Source organism: Gobio gobio (assembly GCF_949357685.1).
Source record: "Gobio gobio genome assembly, chromosome: 1".
NCBI lineage: Eukaryota > Metazoa > Chordata > Actinopteri > Cypriniformes > Gobionidae > Gobio > Gobio gobio.
Window position 1 is genome coordinate 18,022,383 of NC_137097.1, and position 22,287 is coordinate 18,044,669.

General features: G+C 38.4%; 1 protein-coding gene across 2 annotated transcripts in view; it reads left to right on the top strand.

Annotated features, from left to right (window-relative positions):
• The window catches only part of LOC307131318 (tripartite motif-containing protein 16-like), a 390,938-nt gene extending 369,049 nt beyond the window's left edge, over positions 1 to 21,889 (top strand). Inside the window, exons 1-4 of one of the 2 annotated variants that reach the window (XM_079824905.1) lie at positions 4,928 to 5,042; positions 5,140 to 5,227; positions 20,975 to 21,010; positions 21,228 to 21,889. In XM_079824905.1, coding sequence (XP_079681031.1) covers positions 5,161 to 5,227; positions 20,975 to 21,010; positions 21,228 to 21,748 — 624 coding nt within the window. In that variant the 5' untranslated portion in view covers positions 4,928 to 5,042; positions 5,140 to 5,160 and the 3' untranslated portion in view covers positions 21,749 to 21,889. Of the gene's footprint in view, positions 1 to 4,927; positions 5,043 to 5,139; positions 5,228 to 20,974; positions 21,011 to 21,227 lie in introns of those variants that run through there. The other variant, XM_079824906.1, reaches the window with a different exon arrangement.
• Positions 21,890 to 22,287: the final 398 nt, after the last annotated feature.

Below are 22,287 nucleotides of genomic sequence, written 5' to 3' on the forward strand. Positions count from 1 at the left end.
TGCCAATGCCATGGGTATGCGGAATTTGCATGCGTAACTCCGCCCCACCTCGTGGGTATATAAGGAAGTACGCTAGCAACATCGCATTATGTTTCTGCTTTGGAGCCAAGAGAACCTCTTCACTCCTTCAAGCCTGCTAACTGAGTCTTTGTCAGCCTTCGAGACGAGCAGCTTTCCAGAGGCGTTGGATCTACGGCGCGTTCCAGCGATCGCATACTGCCTGCCTGCTGATCTGCGCAGTGGTCCGTCTGACAGATGGTGTGTGGTCCCTGGGCGCTTCGGCGTCTCTGCGAAGCTTCCTCTCATAAAAGAGCTTACACGGGGCACGTCCTTTTCAGGATGTCTCGCCCGTGTACTTCTGGGTGTGGCCGGTCGCTGACTTCTTCCGATGGGCACAATCTCTGCTTGGTATGCTTGGGCGTTCAGCATGCTCAAGCAGCGTTCGTGGATGAGTCATGTTCCCACTGCGATCGAGACTTAAGGATCTTCGTAATGAAGTGAGAGTCCCCTCTACCACACCCCGATCTACCGTTCCCCCGAGGGGCGGTACTTCGGCTGGTGGTCAGGGTGATCTGAGGGTGACATTGTGGAACAAAGCCCCGACGCTCATGCCTCGGGCCACACCCCCCTCTAGCGCGTCTATCTCGTCGGAGGATGATGCGATGTCGGTCACCGCATCACAAGGTGGGCTCGAGTCCTCTGAGGATGAGGACTCAGCTGTGCTGCGGTCTTCGGGCGCGCCAGCATTGCCCGAGTCGGACCCAGAACTGACAGCCAAGCTGTCTCGGGCAGCCGCGAGTCTAGGGATAGAGTGGAACCCTCACACACACACGGGGGGTGGGGGCGCGTGTTGGTGTGTATGTGAGAGAGTTTGTGTGCACGTGTGTTTGAGTGTGTTATAAATACTGAAATATTAACTTAAAGACAACTGAGAAAGACTGAACAAAAACAAAATGCCCCCCAAAAAGAAAATCCTATTCTGCAAAAGTATGCAGCCAAAAACGGTAATCGAGCAGCAGAAAGAAAGTTTGGAGTAAGTGAGAAACTTGTGAGCGACTGGTAATGGCCAGATAGCTTTCATACTCTAAACTTTTCCCATTCACCTGCATTATACGACTGACAGACTGCAACGGTTGGAGTTAAAAATCTTAATTTGTGTTCTACTGAAGAAACAAAGACACCTACATCTTGGATGCCCAGGGGTAAGCAGATAAACATCACATTTTCATTTTTGGGTGAACTATCCCTTTAAGAATTAACAAAGCAATGACTCTAATGTAACTGCACCATATATTTTTGCAAGGCGAAAACAAAATACTTACTTTAGCAGAACCAGACAGAGAAGTCTTGGATGGAGCCTTCGGCACCTGTTAAGCAGAATATTGATATAATTAAAGGATTAGTTCACTTCAAAAGGAAAATTTCCTGATCATTTACTCGCCCTCATCTCATCCAAGATGTTCATGTCTTTCTTTCTTCAGTGGAAAGGAAGTTTTTTGAGGAAAACATTCCAGGATTTTTCTGCACATAATGGACTTCAATGGGAACCAAAGGTTGAAGGTCCAAATCAATGCAGTTTCATAGGAAGGGGTTCAGAGGCTCTGCACGATCCCAGACGAGGAATAGGGTCTAATCAATCGAAACACTGTCATTTTCAAGACAAAATAAACATTTATATACTTTTCTAACCTAAATTGCTCATCTTGCGCTGCTCTGCGACATGCCAGTGTTTATGTTAACACATCAGAAAGGTATTTTCTTAGACAGACGTAGGCTGGGATCGGTCAGAGCCTCTGAAGCCCTTCCTTTGAAACTGCATTGATTTGGACCTTCAACCGTTAGTTCCCATTGAAGTCCATTATGTGCAGAAAAATCTTGGAATGTTTTCCTCAAAAAACGTACTCTCTTTTCCACTGAAGAAAGAAAGACATGAAAATCTTGGATGAGATGAGGGTGAGCAAATCATCAGGACATGTTCATTCTTATGTGAACTAATACTTTAAAAATAAAACACATAACACTGAGCATCATAAAATAGTATAAAATATCACAACGTTGCACAACTATCAAAACATTACTGCTTATAAGACATAAGTGACATAAGACGTGATATTTTGATTGAGGTATATATGGGTATATACCCATACAATGCAAGTGAATAGGTACAGAGTTTCTATGTTCTGAAAAAGGCAGAAAAAAATGTGTTTGTATGCCATAAGACTGCAGTTGTTTAATAAATGTCTTCTGAAGTAATCTAGTTGATTTTGGGTGAGAACAGACCAAAGCGTTCCTCCAAAATATACCTCTACTATAAATCTTGACACAAGCAATCAACTTCATGATAATGATTAATTAAATAACACCTACGCATTAGGGATGTCACAAGTACCGGTACTTCAGTACAAGCCTGGGGCCCGTTCTTCGTACCTCGCTAACTCAGTGAGCTGGATTTGATTGTTGACGATTTGACATGATCTCGGATTGTTTGGTTCTTCGAGGCTCATCCTGGACTTGCTGTCATAGTAACAGGTCCGTAAGCTTAAACCTGCTCATGAGCGGCTTATTTCATGTAAACAGGATTAGATTGCATCTTGAGGTGATACTTAAAATCTGTCCCAGCCACTGCTACTTTATTACAAGAGTGCATTACTGAACCAGGGGCAATAATAATAATTTTAAATAATAATATAAAAATTTTATATTGTATATGTATATGAGAATGTATAATGTTGTGTATAAAACTATAGACACAGCCACTTGATTGAGCGATTTATTTGTGATGGAATAATTACTTTATATAATTTTATTTTTATTGGTTTACACACATGTTGTACAGTTACTCTGAGCCGTGCATTAAGTGATCACGGATATTATGGGATGGCTTGATGCAGCGCAAGAGAGGATAATTTGATCTTGACCCATAAGAAACTTGAATACTGTCACGTTACAAATCTGCTTCAAATTGAATTAAAAATTAAATTACAACATTGAAATACAAATGTAAAGGGTGTACAAATACTGTATAAAATCATGAATATAAATAATTGGTAATCATGTAAAAAAAAAAAAAAAAAAAACATTTATCATTTATCTATTATAACTTTTATGTTGGTTTGGTCGTTTGGCTATTTCTTTATAAAGGTTCAGAAATTCGTGTTTTTTTTTGTGTAATTTGCCAAGTTTTTTGCCAGGTGGCTTTTTAATTATATGATGTCATTACGTTGCTGTCTTGACGCCAGCCAATCGCTGCATTGCTGATCGTGATTTCGAGTATCGATGCATCTGCCCTCTTCAGGGAACACTAGAACGCGCAGTGATCTTAGATCATTTAGTCCAGATATTTTAATCCAATCCGCAAATTCGTTTGAAGAACCAAATTAGCCAGACATCAGTGATCACGATTAAAAGATCTGGGATCTGTCAAATCATCTCAGATGTATTAAGCGAGGTACGAAGAACGGGCCCCAGGTCAGTACAAGAACCAGACTCTCGTACATTTAATTTATTCAGAGAGTCTGGCCACTCTCCATTGACCAGCGTTTACTTCCTTGAAGGCGGAAACTCTGTTGAAGTTTAAAACTATTGGATCTGCCAAGAGCCACTCTGGGTCTGACATAACCAATTGCTAACGTTTGGTCGTGACGTATGTCATGCGCCGTTTGCCTCTGTTTCTCACATGGAAGTCCGTAAAAATAAATGTGCATGTGATAAAACATCTCAGTGATAAAACCTAGTGCATTCGGATTGTGATTTATTTACAGTGGAGGGGAGAGTTTTGTGATTGGGAACGGCGGAACGCGCTGCTCACGTGGTCTGTAACATGATTGTATGCTGTAAATATAATGTCATATGCTTGGTATGATAAGAATAAATGCTGCCGAAAACACAAAGGTGAGTAAATAATGAGAAATATCAATTTTAGGTATTCTTTATCTACCACAGTCATGTTCAAATCACTACACTCTAAAAAAAAAAAAAAAAAGGTTCTATATGGCACCAAAAATGGATCTTGGCTCGTAATCATAGGGGAACCTTTTTTAGTGCTATATAGCACCAATATTGGTGCTTCAGTGGTTCTTCACCGGTTCTTTGACTAAGGTGCTATATAGCACCTCTGAAGAACCGCTGAAGAACCACTGAAGCACCAACAATGTTCTACAGCACACATACAATGTTCTAAACAAAAGTTGAACTACAGATCAAGTGAGGAAAATGAATACAGAAACTCACACACTAGTTGTTCTCCCTGATGTTCGGTGCTTCTCTCTGATGACATATTAGATGACATAATAATTTAAAGCTCGCAGTTTTTTTTACCTGAAATATTCAAAGCTATTAATGCTGACCAAAATGCCATAAGAAAATAACTGGGAATAGTATGAATACTTTCCCCAAACACCAAACATACTATATGCCTGTGATTATAATGTTTTAATTTTTTTAATTCACTCAAAAGTCCTTATGTTTTTCTGCTAGACTGTGTGTGTGTGTGTGTGAGAGAGAATTTCTTTGAGTTCTGTTAAGTTTTGTTCAGTGTAGATGTAAGCACTTTGAATTGCCACTGTGTATGAAATGTGCTATATAAATAAACTTGCCTTGCTATATTAGATATAAAAATCAATTTCCACATAGACTAATCTATTTATATAAATATAATGTGTATTTTCTGGTGGTTTACAATGATTGTATAACATAACATTGTAATAAACATATTGGCTTAAAATGAATGGGGCTATCAAATGTGTGAAAATCAATTATTTGGTCATAGTAGGCAGGAGGGGCAATATTATTATTAAATCATTATGATTATTATTATTAATAATAATAAATATTATTCCAAAACTGGAAATTGGCTGGGCAGAGAGCAAGATTCGAACCGCTTCCTGAACCAATCAGGGGGAAGCGAGGCTTCGGACGTCATCAATGACGTCATTGGTCTAAGCGATACAAGCCTCGATACTCTTCACTGAAAGTTTCCGGGATTTCTCGACACGCTTCGACGCCTCGGCACAGAACGAAACTTCACTAGCTCGTGTTATTGTGTGAGTAGCCGCTCGTGTGTTGAAGCAGAGCTCGGGTCACGGTTCAGAGAGTTAATGTGAGTGTGTGTGTGTGTCTCTCATCTGTCCCAACACACAGAACAACTCCTGAGGTCTACCGATGGCGTTCATTAAAGACAAGAGTGAAGACTTGATGATCGGAGAAGTCAAACAGGAGGAACAAACAGGTCTGCTTCATTCTCAAAGCCTTCTACAGATGTACACACACACACACACACACACACACACACACACACACACACACACACACACGAAGTGCATGAATGCGGAACCGAGGCAAAACCTCCAATTGCTGATCAAAAGTAGTGGAATCACGGGGGCGGGCGGTAGAACTATTGCTAAAGTGAAGACAACTCAAACCTGTGAACTATAGGCCAGGCCACTGAGCTGCTTCTGGAAATAGTGAGGGTGCTTACACATAAACATAGGAAATCGTAATCAGTCTGAAAATAGTACCTCAAAATAGGGCTGAGCAGTATATTGTCTACGACAATATTGTAATTGTTGTTTTAATGATATGTATATTTGTTGTTTATATGATATATGCGATCTGATTCTGACATGATCAAGTATGTCCCTCACTTGGCAAAAAAAAAAAAAAATTCCCCCCATACTGTAATTTTACCCAAGTAGGTTAGACTATGGCGCGTGCATTAAGAGTGTTTTACTGCATGATTTAAATTCAAGAGATTCAAGATTCACGATTTATTTGTCACATACACAACAGTAATATAGAGCATATATAACCAGCAGTTAAATGTAAGTCAGGTCCGCTCCATGGGCAGTGCAATTATTTAAAAAAACATTTAAATATAACACAGATGAAAGTATACATAGAAATACAATATACATAGATAAAAATATTAGTATTAGGGCTGGGTATTGACACAATACTGACACAAATTTCACAATTCGATTTCGATTCACAAGCTTTCGATTCGATTTTCGATTCAATTCATTATCGATTATTTGGGATATGTATCAGGTATAACACATGGAACATTTTCTCAAGGAAAACTAATTTCTGAACTAATGTTGTAAACTATGGGAATCAGTTGATACTACATTAGCCTAATAATATTGAAGGTACAAATTAACAGATTTGTATACAAACACTTAAATTACACTAAATTGTTTTTTTTATATATATAATAATAAAGTTATAATAATAACTTTACAATTACATAATCATAGTTCTACTCCAATTAGTTTAAAAAAAATATATAAACATTTAAAGGGTGGCTGTCATAAAAACTTGCCAGATTTATTAAATATTGAAGAACATTGACAATGAATAGCCTATGTAATGTGCTGCATATAATTAGCAAAATGCTCCTCTCTAGAGTTAATTTTTCTAGCTGACTAACGAGTTTATGGACACTGGATATGGTTTTTCTGAGATAACTGTGACGTTACGTGACATTGTTTACTTGTAAGCCGTTTTACTTAAATCTTTCTGCGGTTGAAACACTGATTGAGCGATTCTGTAACATGATACGGATTTCGGTAAGTTGTCCTGTATCTTTTAAAGGGTTAGTTCACCCAAAAATGAAAATTCTGTCATTAATTACTCACCCTCATGTCGTTGGACACCCGTAAGACCTCCGTTCATATTCGGAACACAAATGAAGATATTTTAGTTGAAAGCTGATGGCTGAGAAAGGCTTCACACAGGCCTCCATTGGCATTCAGTACATTGACACTTCCAAGATCCATGAAAGGCACTTAAAACGTCGTTACAAAGTCTATCTCACAACAGTGGCTCTACAATAATCATACAATGCGACGACAATAGTTTTTGTGCGCAAAAAAAAATCAAAATAACACCTTTATCCAACTTGTTCTCGACTTCCGTGTATGCCTCCACGACGCTTTCAGAAGCTCATTCGTGTTTATTTCGCGCTGTTACTGGTATAAGGCGGAAGAGAAGATCCGTTTATGTTTGCTCCGCGCTGCTGGTTCACTTGAGCTGAGCTACGGCAGAGCGATCTCGCCCCACAGCGCCAAAACTGTATTTATGTTTTTGAATTTCATTAAAAAAAATAGACTAATCGATTCTTGGGATTTAAGAATCGATATTGTTTTGTAAAAGTGAGAATCGATTAAAATTGAGAAATGTATATTTTTTACCCAGCCCTAATAAATATAGCTATGAGAAAATAAAATAAAGTTAAACGATAAAGAAAAAAGATGTATACTGTAGAATTAAATATAGAATGGAAAATAATTTGCATGAAAGTGAACTGTAGTCTTAAATATTAAGATACCCAAGGATGTACAAGAGGCAATGTGCATATGTGCATTATACTATAGTCTTAAATATTAAGATACACAGGAATGTATAAGAGGTAAAAGTTTAAACGGGTTGACACTGACAGTATGTCATATTGAGGTAGTGAATGATGAAGATCTTACTGATAAAGTGAATATTATGTAGAGACATCAAGATGTTAAAGGGTTAGTTCACCCAAAAATGAAAATTCTGTCATTAATTACTCACCCTCATGTCGTTCGACTCCCGTAAGACCTCCGTCAGATAGGCCTCCATTGGCATTCAGTACACTTATACTCCCAAGACCCATAAAAGGCACTTAAAACGTCGTTACAAAGTCCATCTCACCACAGTGGCTCTACAATAATTTTACGAAGCGACGACAATAGTTTTTGCCTCCACGACGCATGCGCGAGAATATGACGAAGCGCCAGCGTTCGGGAATCCATGAAATGCACACTTTAACCCCATTTTGAGCACTACGCCGAGACCTAAAGCACGATCAATGTAGAATCCAACAGCTTAGATACGCGCGTCTTCCTCTGCTTGTAAACAAATCTCCTCTTCGCTTCTGGGTCATGTGTCCGAACGCCGGATCTGCGTCATATTCTCGTGCATGCGTCGTGGAGGCACACACGGAAGACAAGAAGAGGTTGATTTTTGATTTTTTTTGCCGCACAAAAACTATTGTCGTCGCTTCGTAAAATTATTGTAGAGCCACTGTGGTGAGAACTAAATTCAAGTAATAACAAAAAGAAAGTAAACAACCATAACAAAACTGAAAGGGAGCAAACAACTCAGGACGCTCTCATGATGGTACTGCACGACTTGAAGCTATCTCACAGTCCCTCAAGCCCTGCCGTTGACTCTCAAAGGCTCAACTTAAATAGAGGAAGAAACAGGTGCACACGATTTGCTCAAGGAGCCTGCCCAGGTGCACATCGTTCTCCCGATGAGTCTCAGCCACATCCACCGGTCGGCAACAGCAATAGTAACGGGAGACCCGTCACAATAAATAAATATATATATATATATATACACATACTTACATTACATTACATTCAACTTTCTTGTCATTACACAAGTACAAGGCAACGAAATGCAGTTTAGGTCTAACCAGAAGTGCAATAGCAGCAAGTGCAGGATATACAACGTTTGCATAAGTGCAGGACATGGATATGTACTGAGTATATATAAATATATCTATAAATAGAGAGATGGTTATTACTATAAACAGAATTTACAGGTGAATATGTACAGTGAATAAATATACAGATGGCTATAACTATAAACAGAATTTACAGGTGGATATGTACTATGAATATAATATAATATACAGATGGCTATTACTATAAACAGAATTTTACAGATAGAGGTATACAATGATATGTTAGGCTAAAATTAGGAATATGGCAGTGGTTTAAGGTAGTGCAATAAATTATGGACAGAAGCTATCCGTAAAAAGTGCAGTGGAAAGTGGTTGCATCTTACAGTTAGAAGTAAGGTGCAAAATGCAAATGTAAACAGTAGGTACAGTAAATAACAGTCGGCAGTGCAAATAAGCATAATACAGTTACGGTATACATACATACATACATACATACATACATACATACTAGAGATGCTCCGATCAGCATTTTTGGGGCCGATCACCGATTATCATGATCTGCCGATTGCCGATCACAGAATGGCAGGGGAATGGCAATCTTTTATCTATAATCTTGCAGAGTTTGCACCATTTGTAGAAATGAAACTCTAAATTAACTGAGTCAAGATCTTGAAGAACCACCAAGTGTTTATTTTAGAAAATGAGATAACTTAAGGCTACTGTAGGCCATCTTTCCCAAATAAATGTACAGTATATAATAAATGTATATAATTATCTCACCTAAATATTTGATCATGCAGTGCATTTTTGTTTTTAAAAACAAATTTTTCAGGTAGGTCTAACATTAGTATTGAGGTAAGAAATACTAAAGACATTTAATAAGAAATCAAATGTAAATTAATATTGGTCTTCCCTGAATAAATTAAATTAGATTAATCCTTACACTTAAGGTTGCAAAAGTTAGTCATTCAAGAGCAGTGAGTGTCATAAAGGTTCATCAAACACCACAAGACAAAGAGAAACTCAGAGACAGCAGCAGTTTATTCGACAGCTGTCACTTTAAGAGCGAACACGGATACGGTTACATGCAGTTGCACAAATGTTCACTCATGAGTCACAACGGGGTTTACGTGCATACTCATCAAGATCGGTCATTTAGTACATACATTTGCGCAAGCTTTTTGTGAGATGGCCTGTCTGTCTGTGTGTGTGTGTGTGTGTGTGTGTGTGTGTGTGTGTGTGTGTGTGTGTGTGTGTGTGTGTGTGTGTGTGTGTGTGTGTGTGTGTGTGTGTGTCTCTCCAGACCGTGCGCGCGAGTGCGGTTTGAACACTGGCAAGACTTAAAAATAAATGCAAATGATAAACTTTAGTGACGATGCGACACTGCCTCGATTGTGCAAAGTGGCAAATCCTGTGTCAACTGTGCAGCTGGATTTTAGTGCACATGCGATGCGCTCATGTGAAGACATTTGAGCATTTTGAAAGGGAGAGAGAGAGAGAGAGCGCGTACGCGGTGATTCACGCGCGCGGTTTGTGAACTTAAGTTACGTCCCACAGAACGTTTTCAAATGACTGCGTAAGAAATGTGAATTGTACCTCACCTTCAGCATTATAATTATTTTACCCGCGCTGGAAAGAGAATGAGACGGTGTTGCTGCATATCATGCCCCAGCTCTCACGGCAGGTGCGGGTTTATTTGACGTCAGCATGCGATCGGTTCATGAGATCGGCCTTTTTGGAGACCGCCGATCGATTATCGACCGATCGAGATCGGTTGCCGATCGATCGGAGCACCCCTAATACATACATACATACATACATGCATACATGCAGTGAGGAAAATAAGTATTTGAACACTCTGCTATTTTGCAAGTTCTCCCACTTATAAATCATGGAGGGGTCTGAAATTGTCATCGTAGGTGCATGTCCACTGTGAGAGACATAATCTAAAAAAAAAAATCCAGAAATCACAATCTATGATTTTTAACTATTTATTTGTATGATACAGCTGCAAATAAGTATTTGAACACTTGAGAAAATCAATGTTAATATTTGGTACAGTAGCCTTTGTTTGCAATTACAGAGGTCAAACGTTTCCTGTAGTTGTTCAGCAGGTTTGCACACACTGCAGGAGGGATTTTGGCCCACTCCTCCACACAGATCTTCTCTAGGTCAGTCAGGTTTCTGGCCTGAGTTTGAGCTCCTCCAAAGATTCTCTATTGGGTTTAGGTCTGGAGACTGGCTAGGCCACGCCAGAACCTTGATATGCTTCTTACAGAGCCACTCCTTGGTTATCCTGGCTGTGTGCTTCGGGTCATTGTCATGTAGGAAGACCCAGCCTCGACCCATCTTCAATGCTCTAACTGAGGGAAGGAGGTTGTTCCCCAAAATCTCGCAATACATGGCCCCGGTCATCCTCTCCTTAATACAGTGCAGTCGCCCTGTCCCATGTGCGGAAAAACACCCCCAAAGCATGATGCTACCACCCCCATGCTTCACAGTAGGGATGGTGTTCTTGGGATGGTACTCATCATTCTTCTTCCTCCAAACACGTTTAGTGGAATTATGACCAAAAAGTTATATTTTGGTCCAATCTGACCACATGACTTTCTCCCATGACTCCTCTGGATCATCCAAATGGTCATTGGCAAACTTAAGACGGGCCTGGACATGTGCTGGTTTAAGCAGGGGAACCTTCCGTGCCATGCATGATTTCAAACCATGACCATGTCTTAGCTCTTTTCAGGTCATTGACCAGCTCCTCCCGTGTAGTTCTGGGCTGATTTCTCACCTTTCTTAGGATCATTGAGACCTAGGGGTGCACCGATCCGATATTAGGATCGGATATCGGCCGCGATACTGACAAAATAGCTGGATCGGGGATCGGAAAAATTAACAGATCCACAAGCCGATCCAGGTGTTTTTTTCCATCGCAGCAGAACCTACGTCATTCGTCAGCTTCACGTGTGTCGCATGCTAGAAGGGAGCGAGCCAGAGAGTCGGCTGTGTGGAGGAGATATTTCACGCTTGCCACGCCAACTAGTTCGTCGCTGTTTCGAGGGTATTACTGCAAAGTCAGGGTCTTTCCTGCATTGACATTTTTTTGACGGCCAAAGCCTAATTTGATGAGTTGTTGTGATTTACGAGTGATGTAGAACAGATGCTGCGCTTGTGACTGAGAGACCGATCTGAGAGCTCCTCCCCCGCGCGCGCTCTCTGGGTCTTCAAAATAATCAGTGTTCGCTCTCATATTTCACATATTAATCCAAATCAAAAGCTCGGAAGACCGAAACCATGTTGCACGTGACACATTCGGACAATTTTGTCCTTGAATTATCACTGGGTGTGAATTGCGCTCAAAAAACATTGACTCTTCTCTGACCAGCTGACATAAAGCATACTTTCAATAAGCGGGAGACAAATTATATCCAGTTATGAAGTGTTTTCTGTGTGTTGACAAATCTTTCGCGATGTTCTAACAGACGGGATTCGCACACAACGCGTCTGCTAATGTCCGATTCGTGACCTAATGACTCCTTTGAACCGAATCATTTTAACGACTGGCCAGAACAACTGAACTGTCCAACACTGAACTCATGAACTCAGTTTATTAATTTACTCAGAACGCAACTGAAATGAGAACACAAGTGTGCTTACCCATTTTAGCAAGAGTGGGTAGTAAGAATTATTTTTAATTATCAACAGTATTTCATCTAAGTAAAATAAATAGGCCTAGCCTACAATCATTTAATCTGGAGTGAGGTGAAACCAGAACAAAGTTGTTATTAGCTAGCTGAAAATTTTTATTAAATTGCATATGGTAGAAAATTAGACTATTTGTTAATTTGTAATGCTACTTTTTAATATTGATATGATTATATACCAAAACAATTATCTGTAGTGTAAAAAATGTTTGGTAACTGTCAGATTACTATTGTATGTTTGACTGTTTTTTGTTTCCACTGCTACATTTTATTTATTTAAAGAAGTTAGATTACATTCTATTTTAGATTTGAATGAACAATTGTTTTTTAAATAAATAAGAATTCAACACCTTACATACATCTGTTATTTTGTCTTAGTTATGTTTAGTTAGTAAAGTCTGGTGCCTTTAGTCTCTTCAAGGAAGGTATAAGGTGGAAGATATACAGTTTATTATTAATTCAACAATATATCGGATCGGTATCGGGTATCGACAGATACACAAAGCCCAGGCATCGGTATCGGTATCGGGACTGAAAAAGTCGGATCGGTGCACCCCTATTGAGACCCCACGAGGTGAGATCTTGCATGGAGCCCCAGTCCGAGGGAGATTGACAGTCATGTTTAGCTTCTTCCATTTTCTAATGATTGCTCCAACATTGGACCTTTTTTCACCAAGCTGCTTGGCAATTTCCCCGTAACCCTTTCCAGTATTGTGGAGGTGTACAATATTGTCACTAGTGTCTTTGGACAGCTCTTTGGTCTTGGCCATGTTAGTAGTTGGATTCTTACTGATTGTATGGGGTGGACAGGTGTCTTTATGCAGCTAACGACCTCAAACGGGTGCATCTAATTTAGGATAATAAATGGAGTGGAGGTGGACATTTTAAAGGCAGACTAACAGGTCTTTGAGGGTCAGAATTCTAGCTGATAGACAGGTGTTCAAATACTTATTTGCAGCTGTATCATACAAATAAATAGTTAAAAAATCATACATTGTGATTTCTGGATTTTTTTTTTTTTTAGATTTTGTCTCTCACAGTGGACATGAACCTACGATGACAATTTCAGACCCCTCCATGATTTATAAGTGGGAGAACTTGCAAAATAGCAGGGTTCAAATACTTATTTTCCTCCCGAAACTACTAGTGTCGCGGAGCTGGAGTGTTATGTATATGTGGTGTTGCCATAGACAATAAATTAATTAATTTGGTAAATAAATATAAACAACATTTATTTATACATCACACAACTATTTACAACACAAAAGAGGTTGGCTTTGCTTAAGTTCTGTCTCCGGATTTTGTTGCTTTTAAGAAAAAAAACAAATTTTTGCCTATTTAGGTTCATCACCTTCTCCATTCCTCTTCGACATTTTTACCACTAAAGTTACTACTCGCAAATCCGTGTTTTATTTTTTGGGGGGGAATATATTTCATGGCTCAATGCTAAGGAATTTTTTCAGGGGTTAAAATTTTTACTTGCCCCGCCAGAATTTTCACTGGCCCCACCACAAAAAAATAAATAAAATAAAATAGGCCTAGTATTGTTTTTGAGCCATGTAACCTTAATAAATAAGGTTATGACTCTAAAAACTAATATCCTAACTCTAGGATTTTCTAAATCCTCAAAAAAAATTGTATATTGTTAAAGACCGTCAGTAATAAAATAAGAACAAATAATCAAATTACGAGCAAAAGCAGAAATAAATACAGCATAACAAACATATACAAATTAAATAAAGAGTTATTTTCATGTAGGTCTAAACTAGATAGTCAGGTACAAAAATAGTAATCAAATGTAAAATATCACTGCATAGTCTGCATAAAATTATATGTCACTGCATATAAATATAGATTAAAAGTTTCAGTTAAGAGCAGTGAGTGAATTTTTTATTTTTTTTGTCTTTTGTTTCCATGTGTTCACTGTTATACGGTAGGGGGCGCTGTAGCGCATTTCCTGCACGAGAACAGAATCTCCTGATCAAAACAGCCGAAGAAGCAGGAACGTGCACTATCATAAGCAGATGCATATGTAAAATAACGCAGACATCACCATCAAACAGCATATAAATCACAACTGCCTAATGTTATTGAATGAAATGTCGCCCCAGGACGAGTTCTAGGACTGTGAAGCTTTGGGGTGTTGATGGACTCCATCTACAACATCTGTGTTTTGTTCATCGTTTGGACGTAACGTTAGTCTTTTACAAAAACGTGATTCTCATCTTTATGCTCAAAATGTTGCTTTTTCATGAAACTTGCAACATTCAAGTGTTGATTAAAAAAATAATATATGAAGCTGGAATAAAACAGTGGGTCTGTTCTTTCTTTTGATATATTGCATGTTTAGATATTCTGTGGGCCATGAACCTTGTGAAAATGACCATAAATGCTGGCGGTGACTGGCAAATTTCATGTTTACGTTCATTTAAAAGACTTAACCGACTATGTTTACGATGATACTCAACAAGACAGTGATTTGATATAATTGTGTGTGAATATTTGCGCGCTGTGAGATGCGTGGCTGTGCTTATGTGTGCTTTTGCTGCGCTTCGCTAGTATCAAACTGAGACACTTTCTCGTCTATGAGCGCTTGAATATTTAAATTGGCAAGGCTTAAACATGCGCAAATGATCAGTTTCCGTGAAGATGCAGCATTGGCCTGAGTGTCTTTCACGCTGGCACTGAACCATCAGGCAATTCTTATTGTCGACCGTAATGACAAATAATTTTGCCCCCCCCCCCCCCCCCCCCAAACAATGGTAGGGGAAACACTGATATGTTTGTGTGTAAATCTGTCTGTGTTTCTATTGTCGGCGAAATCTCATTTACATGTGCTATTAATAATTTAATTTGAGGGTGCTTTGACTTTTGTTTGAGGGTGCTTAGCAGAGGCCCATAGAACCGAGCTGTTATAGGCTACAAACAACCAACAGCAACAGTGTAACAGTAGCCCGATTCCAGACTTGGCAACACTGACCCGAGCATTAAATGGCCTATAGCAGGTGTGTGACAACAGCCCATTCCGGTCCGGCAGCTCCAGCGTCTCCCAATCAGCTCAATTGACCTATCGGTAAGCCCTGCCCCCCTTAGTTACTGTTGCTATATCTTACAATGACAGCTGTCAGTGTGGAAAACTTATCCCGAGATGTTTTTGGACACAGAATGTAGCGTATACCCCGTCTGAATGATGGACAAACTTTACTGATGGGTTATCAAGTTTATTATGTCCTTTTTCACTCCAGAAAATCACCGTAAGAGCTGAACAAACAAAGCATAAGAAGTGCATTAATGTCTCATTCACAAACTATCTCTCTCCGTTGCATTATCATTAACATACACAGCAAATTACACAAAAACACTAATACTACTAACTGTAAGCAAACATATACACAGAGCTTATGCCTTTTCGGGGGTGCAGTTAATAACTGGTAAACTTTGTATCTGCAAAACAACTCCGATAAACTGCGTGCGAGCTCTTCCTTTCACTAGCCGTAGACTATAATACCCATCAAAATAGGAGATAATGTAGACCTTAAACATATCTAAAATTAAATTAATTTACATATAACCAGTTTAATATGGAGAGGCACTGAAATGTAGACCTTCGTGTAACAGTTTAGTTATAACGGTTCGTTATTTCGGTTTGTATGTTAGCAGGGACTTTAATCGTAACTGAATGAGAGTATGACAAACAGAAAATCCTCTCAGGATCCCTGGAATCAGTGTTACAGTTCCTCAGGCACATCATTTTAGCATTTTTGTAGCATAAACACCATCAAACCGATGAGAGCTTCGGATTTTACAATGTATCTCTATGACCTAAAGATGGCCGAGTTCCGGTCCCAGCGCAACTGATACTCAACTGCCATTGGCTCATCTGCGTTCGAGGGGCGGGGCTTACCGATAGGTCAATTAAAGTCTACAGACACATGATTTCTTCTGTTTTAGCTGTTCATTTAATTTTCTGTTTTTTTCTGATGTTAAACATTTTTTTTATTGTATAAAAAGTTGTAAAAGTACTTTAAGTAATGTATATACTACCAATTTTTTTTTCGTTTACACATTTTAATTTACATGACAAAATAAATGTATTGAAGAATTTGTTTAATGTACAAATTATAACAAAAATAAACAATGTTCAGAAATCACTTTTCTCTTATTGAGCCGACACACGAAAATAAACAATGTATATTAGTTCGATTAATTTACAAATAACTTTCATTACAAAAATAAATGTATACAACATTTTAATTTTTAACTCGGTTATACATTAGAAAAAAATCTTTGTTACATTTTGAGGGCTTGGAACCAGAGGGGCGTAAGTGGCAATTGACAAACTTTACAGGAGAGCCAAAACAAAATTTTGACCACACTTCAATCAACTGTATTTAATAACCTTCAACCACAACATTGCAACCACATACATACTTATATGAGTAAGTACTTAAGTGAACATATTTTAGCATATTAACACGATGAACATATTCTAAAATCTTGAAAATATAGCAAAAACATCAAATACGCCTTTTTGGCACCAAACATTTCCAATTCTTCTAAAGAAAAATAGGACGTATCTGCTGATCAATGCAGAAATTACTGGTCAAAACGAATTGGTTAAAAACACTCTAACTTCATAACTTTTCATTTTATTTACAAAACAGTATACATAGTCATTTAATTTCATCATTTCAAACTGTTTAGCATTTAATTTCTAACAGTTTAATTTCAATTTTCATTCATGAGTTCACATTAATGTATTTCATTTCAAACAGTTTAACATTTAATTTCAAACAGTTTAATTTCAGTTCTCTTGTTTATTACACATTTCACATTTTAGTTCACTTATCTGTTCACTCACTGTCCACTGTCAGAGTGTTATAGAACTCTGCATAACCGTGAGGATTACTGCCATTGGTGCACAGGGTGAGTAGGTCTGTTTTCTTTAAAGGGGTCATAGAATGCCATTTTTGTACAAGTTAATATGATTCTTTAGTGTCTAAATGAAAAGTTTGTAATATACTTTAATTAAAAATTCTCATTAGTATTGTAAGAAAACACTAATTTTACCTGGTCAAAAACAGCTCTGTTTTCAGCAAGTCATTTCAGTGCATGTGACTTTAAATGATAATGAGCTTTGCTCACCCCGCCCCTCTGCTCTGTGGGGCATTCCGTTCGACAACACACGTGGACAACTGTTCAGGGTATATTTTCGAGAAATAATGGCAACGGGAGTCTCTGAGGACACATCTGAGCAACCTTATCATTTTGAACCTGAGTCGGACCCGGAACAAGATGACGAACCCAACAAAGTTCGAACAGGACGTTTCTGAATGGTTGGTTAACGTAATGTCACTTTGATCTATCTTTGTACTGGCAGAGTAGCGTAGTGAGATACGAATGCTATGTGTTTACTGATGTATACGTTAGTTCATTGTTACCACGTACACTTTATCACCAGCATACACAGTTTGTTATAACACAATGACCATAATGCGTTGTTCATTATAAACGTGGGATTATGAATTATATTGAGAACGTCATACACAGAAAGCATGTCGTAATGTAACTTACCCTGTAAACTTTAGCCGCATTCATTGTGAAGTGTGCAAGCGATTTGCAAAGATTAATATAAAGGTTAATAAAATGTTACACTCACATCTTCTGAAGGTGCAGCAGGAACACAATCCTTTTTTCAAGAGCAGCTTATTAGCAAAACCTGCTTTATACTGACGCTCGTTTATAAAGCAGTCTGCTGAGAAATGATTCGCGCAAACATTGACGTTGATCGGGGGGAAATATTCCCTTCGAAAACAAAACTCAGCCACTGCGTCTTCAGCTTTTGGGATTTAGGAACATCAAAATGGCTGCTGTGTTCGTTATTACACCCAAGAACACAACACCACAATCGCTTAGACGCCATTCTGCTGCAGCGTATCAACAATGGCGGACTGATGAGCGCTCGCTCAGGGTCTGAGTTGAAACGCTGCTGTCAATCAACAATCATAGGAGGGGCGTACACCGTGTAACGTCACACGGTCAGACGGCTCGATTTGAGACAGGGGAAAACATATAAGGAGATTAAAAAAAACACTGGATGGATTTTTATCATTATAGGATGGTTGTGTATAGGCACTGCCAAAACACATTTCCGTATAATCAACTTGTAAAAGTGCATGTACCATTATATGACCCCTTTAAGGCACTGATCCCTGGAGGACTTTCATACATTGAGCTGGGGTGTGTGGTTCTGGTGCCTCTTGTTGCCTGTTGTGTCACCGTCAGTTTTCGGAAGGTTGGGGCGGTGAAATCATACTTGAAGAAGATTGTTTTTGGTTCATCTTTTGTGTAGCGGAACCATTTAATCTTCTGCCAATGAACTGATTGTCCCTCCACATCTTTTGTTCTGTTTTTGAGTAATACATTTGTTACTGTACTTGTTAATCTTTGTTAACGTTATTTAATATAAATCCAGCTGTTCATGATTTGTGAATGTTACATCGCAGTGTAATGCTAACAAGATTTTAATAAAGTATTCGAAAATCTTGAAATTAACATTAACAAAGATAAATAAATGCTTTTTAAAGAAGTACATAATGTAGTTAAATAATGTTAACTAATGAACCTTATTGTAAAGAAATGTCTATAATTGACCTAATGGTTAAAGAAAATGTTTCCTTTAGTAAGCAGCCAGTTATAAACAGCAGCTCTAGAGTCTCAGAGCCTCTGGGACAGCAGGCCATTCAAACAATAGAGGAGTGTGAACGACGTGTGTTTAACCCCTAGCAGTCTGAGCTCTTTTGGGGCCCTTTAGAAGTTTTGACATGGTCTGACATTTGTGTTTTTTTTTTCAGATGCTTATAAACACATTAATGGCAAAAGTGTAATTACACTGTGTTCAGCACAAACTGGGCTACCATAATATGTGAGCAACATGTATGTACATGCTTGTATTTTTGAGAGAAAAATGTTTATGCACGGTTTTTGAGAAAACAAAAAATTTTTTTTTAAATTAAGGCCTCAAAACACACAATAGATATGTGTTCACAAGACTTTTGACTAATGGGTGTATTTGCCTAGAGTTTTTGCTTCAAACTGATGTGAGAATCATTGAGTCTACTCATTCACATAAAACAATACACTGATTTAAAATTTGTAAGACAGTTTTTTTTTCACAAAGCCGGTATGCGAGGAGGTGTGATATCTAATGAATAATGATGAGTATCACCTGAGAGGACAAAAGAACACAACAGCCCGCATAATGAATGAGCTTCAGGTATGTGACAGAGCAAAAAAAATGCTCTTCTTATTTAGTTGAAATTGTACTTATCTAGTAAATGCAGCTTGATTTAAGAATGTTTAAATATTTAGACTAGAAACAAGACACAAATTAATAAGAGCATTTTTCTACATTTTTGTACTACTTTTAGTCTCATGCTAAAAAATTTAATTATAAATAATTAAAATGAAGATACAATTTATACAAAACGAAATTCACTTTCTACAAAAAAATCACTTTCTACAAAACAAAACTCCAGAATCATTTCTGACTAACTTTGATATTAAATAAAAAAATACCATTAGGCTATAATATTTAAACATCAATATGAATAAAAATACGTTTGACTGGTACTATATTTATAGCATCTGTGCAGACATTTGTGAATAAAAGCTTTATTGATGTGACACTAGGCTCTTTTACAATAAACATGTTATAATCGGTCCAAAACAGGCAGAATAAATCTTGTCTAAACAGTCTTGCGTGTATGACATTTAATGTTGCAGAAGGATTCATATTTAAAAGGTCTTTTTGCGTTTAATAATCACAGATGCTAACAGAATAAACTTGGCCTACCTTACAATCAGCCCTGAATCCTCTGAACAGGACATGAACAGCTTTTCCATGTGGAGAATAAATCCAGGATTATTTCTCAACGCGTCTCAAAGCAATGTAGCTGAAGTAGGCTATAGCAGTACTTGATGTGTTTGTTTGAGTTGATGTGTGGGCGTCGACTCTGGATCGTCAGTATTTGAATCTGGAAGAGCGTGCGCTCCATGGGCGTGGTCGCATTAGCGGATAATGAAGAGGCTCGAGAGTGACTGACATCTATTTTCAAACAGATTACATAAACACGATTTTGTTTTCGATTTAGTTTACATTGTTTAAAACCTGACATTTCAGCGTTTCTTTAGACATATGTCTCATGTTTGTGAGACAAGTATTCACTAAGCTAGAGTTCCTTTTCTGAAGACTATCTGAATGAACGTCTTTGAAAGAGAGGCTGCAGATCGCGCATCATGTTTGTTTTCTTTATTTTGACCTGAAAAATGTCCCCTCTTGGCTCAGCGGTCCCCTGTTAGAATGGTAGACAAGCACACACACACTCACACACACAATAAAATGTGATTATGGCTCGCCCGCGCTTCTACTCTGCCGCTCTGAGAAAAGTTCATTACAAAACACATTTAAAAGCCATCATTATAATCACATATAATATAACTGCTTACACATAAAGTACTCTCTAGTGGTATAATCCGAGTCTCATGAAGCGATACCATTACTATGATGGACAAAGTGAAATCAGAGTCGTATTCCCTCTCCAGTCCAATCTGTGATCAGTTGATGTCTACAGAAGCCAAATCAAATATGACATGTCAATAGTGTCAAACCCTCAGTAGTGCTCGTGTCAGGATTTGGGCTCTGGAAACAGCAGGAACATTTCTCTAAATATCTTCTGTGTTGGAGGATTTCTGCATGTGTTAGCAATGGATGCAGGATCATTTTCTCTTGACGTGATAATCAACTCTTCATGTCTGTTGATTTCCACAGTTCCTGATCCGAAGACCAGAGATGACTTCCTACAATGTAAGTCACTGAGAACACAAGCAGAGAAACTCATGAGTGTGTTCATGTTCTTCCTGGAGAAGGGGAAAGAAAACATGACAGAAGAGTTTGAGTTGATTATGTGAATGATGATTAAACTGAACTGAGACATGGTATCGATGTATTGAACATGAAGAGTTCAGCTACAATAAAAGATCAGATTCATAATCCCTCATTCTGATTTGTTTCTCTCCGTCAGATTTACTTCGGCTGACTCCGGACCTGAATACAGTGAATAGACAGCTCAGTCTGTCTGAGGAGAACCGAGTGATTGCTGTCACTCGCACAGATCAGCTGTATCCTGATCATCCTGACAGATTTGATATGTGGTTTCAGGTGTTGTGTAGTGAGAGTGTGAGTGGACGCTCTTACTGGGAGGTTGAGTGGAGTGGAGAACGTGTGTTTATATCAGTGTCATATAAGAGCATCGGCAGGAAGGGAGATGGTGATGAGTGTGGGTTTGGATTTAATGATCAGTCCTGGAGTTTGTTCTGCTATCCTGAGAGTTACTCATTTAGACACGGTGACACATGGACTGATCTCCCTGTAGAGCCCAATAGTCGTAGAGTAGGAGTGTATGTGGACCACAGTGCAGGAACTCTGTCCTTCTACAGCGTCTCTGGAGACACAATGAGCCTCATCCACACAGTCCAGACCACATTCACTCAGCCGCTCTATCCTGGGTTTAGGTTTTATGCTTCATCAGTGAAACTGTGTTGATGAATCAGGATAGACTGATGTGAGATTCTACCCATAATGCCTTAAGCTCATGAAAAACAGTGACGGTATAGTATCATTACATTAATACTACAGCTGAACTTCTGTCACTGAAACGTGTGTGTAATAAATGCTCATACTGACAATAATAACAGTGTGTGTGTGTGTGTGTGTGCTTTTCTCAATGTATCTGTTTGTGTTGATGGAGATCAGCTTCATTTAGATTTACTGTTTTAAATATAATTTATGTATGTAGAATTGATTTGTTAAACGTATTGTAATCCAGGTGTGTTTAGGGGTATTCAGCCAATGATATTTAGCGGCTAATAAGGTCAGTTCATAATGTCTGACTGTTATAAAATTAACATATTTGTATAAAGTATCAAAATGAGGCTGTGTATCAAATTGTGTGAGATTCAGCCACATGGTGGCACTATAATAAGCAACATTATGTTTTTGCTAATATCTCTGTATCCTAGTTGTAGGAGCCAAATATTATTTATTAGAATTTATTCAAATTATTATTATTATTATTATTATTA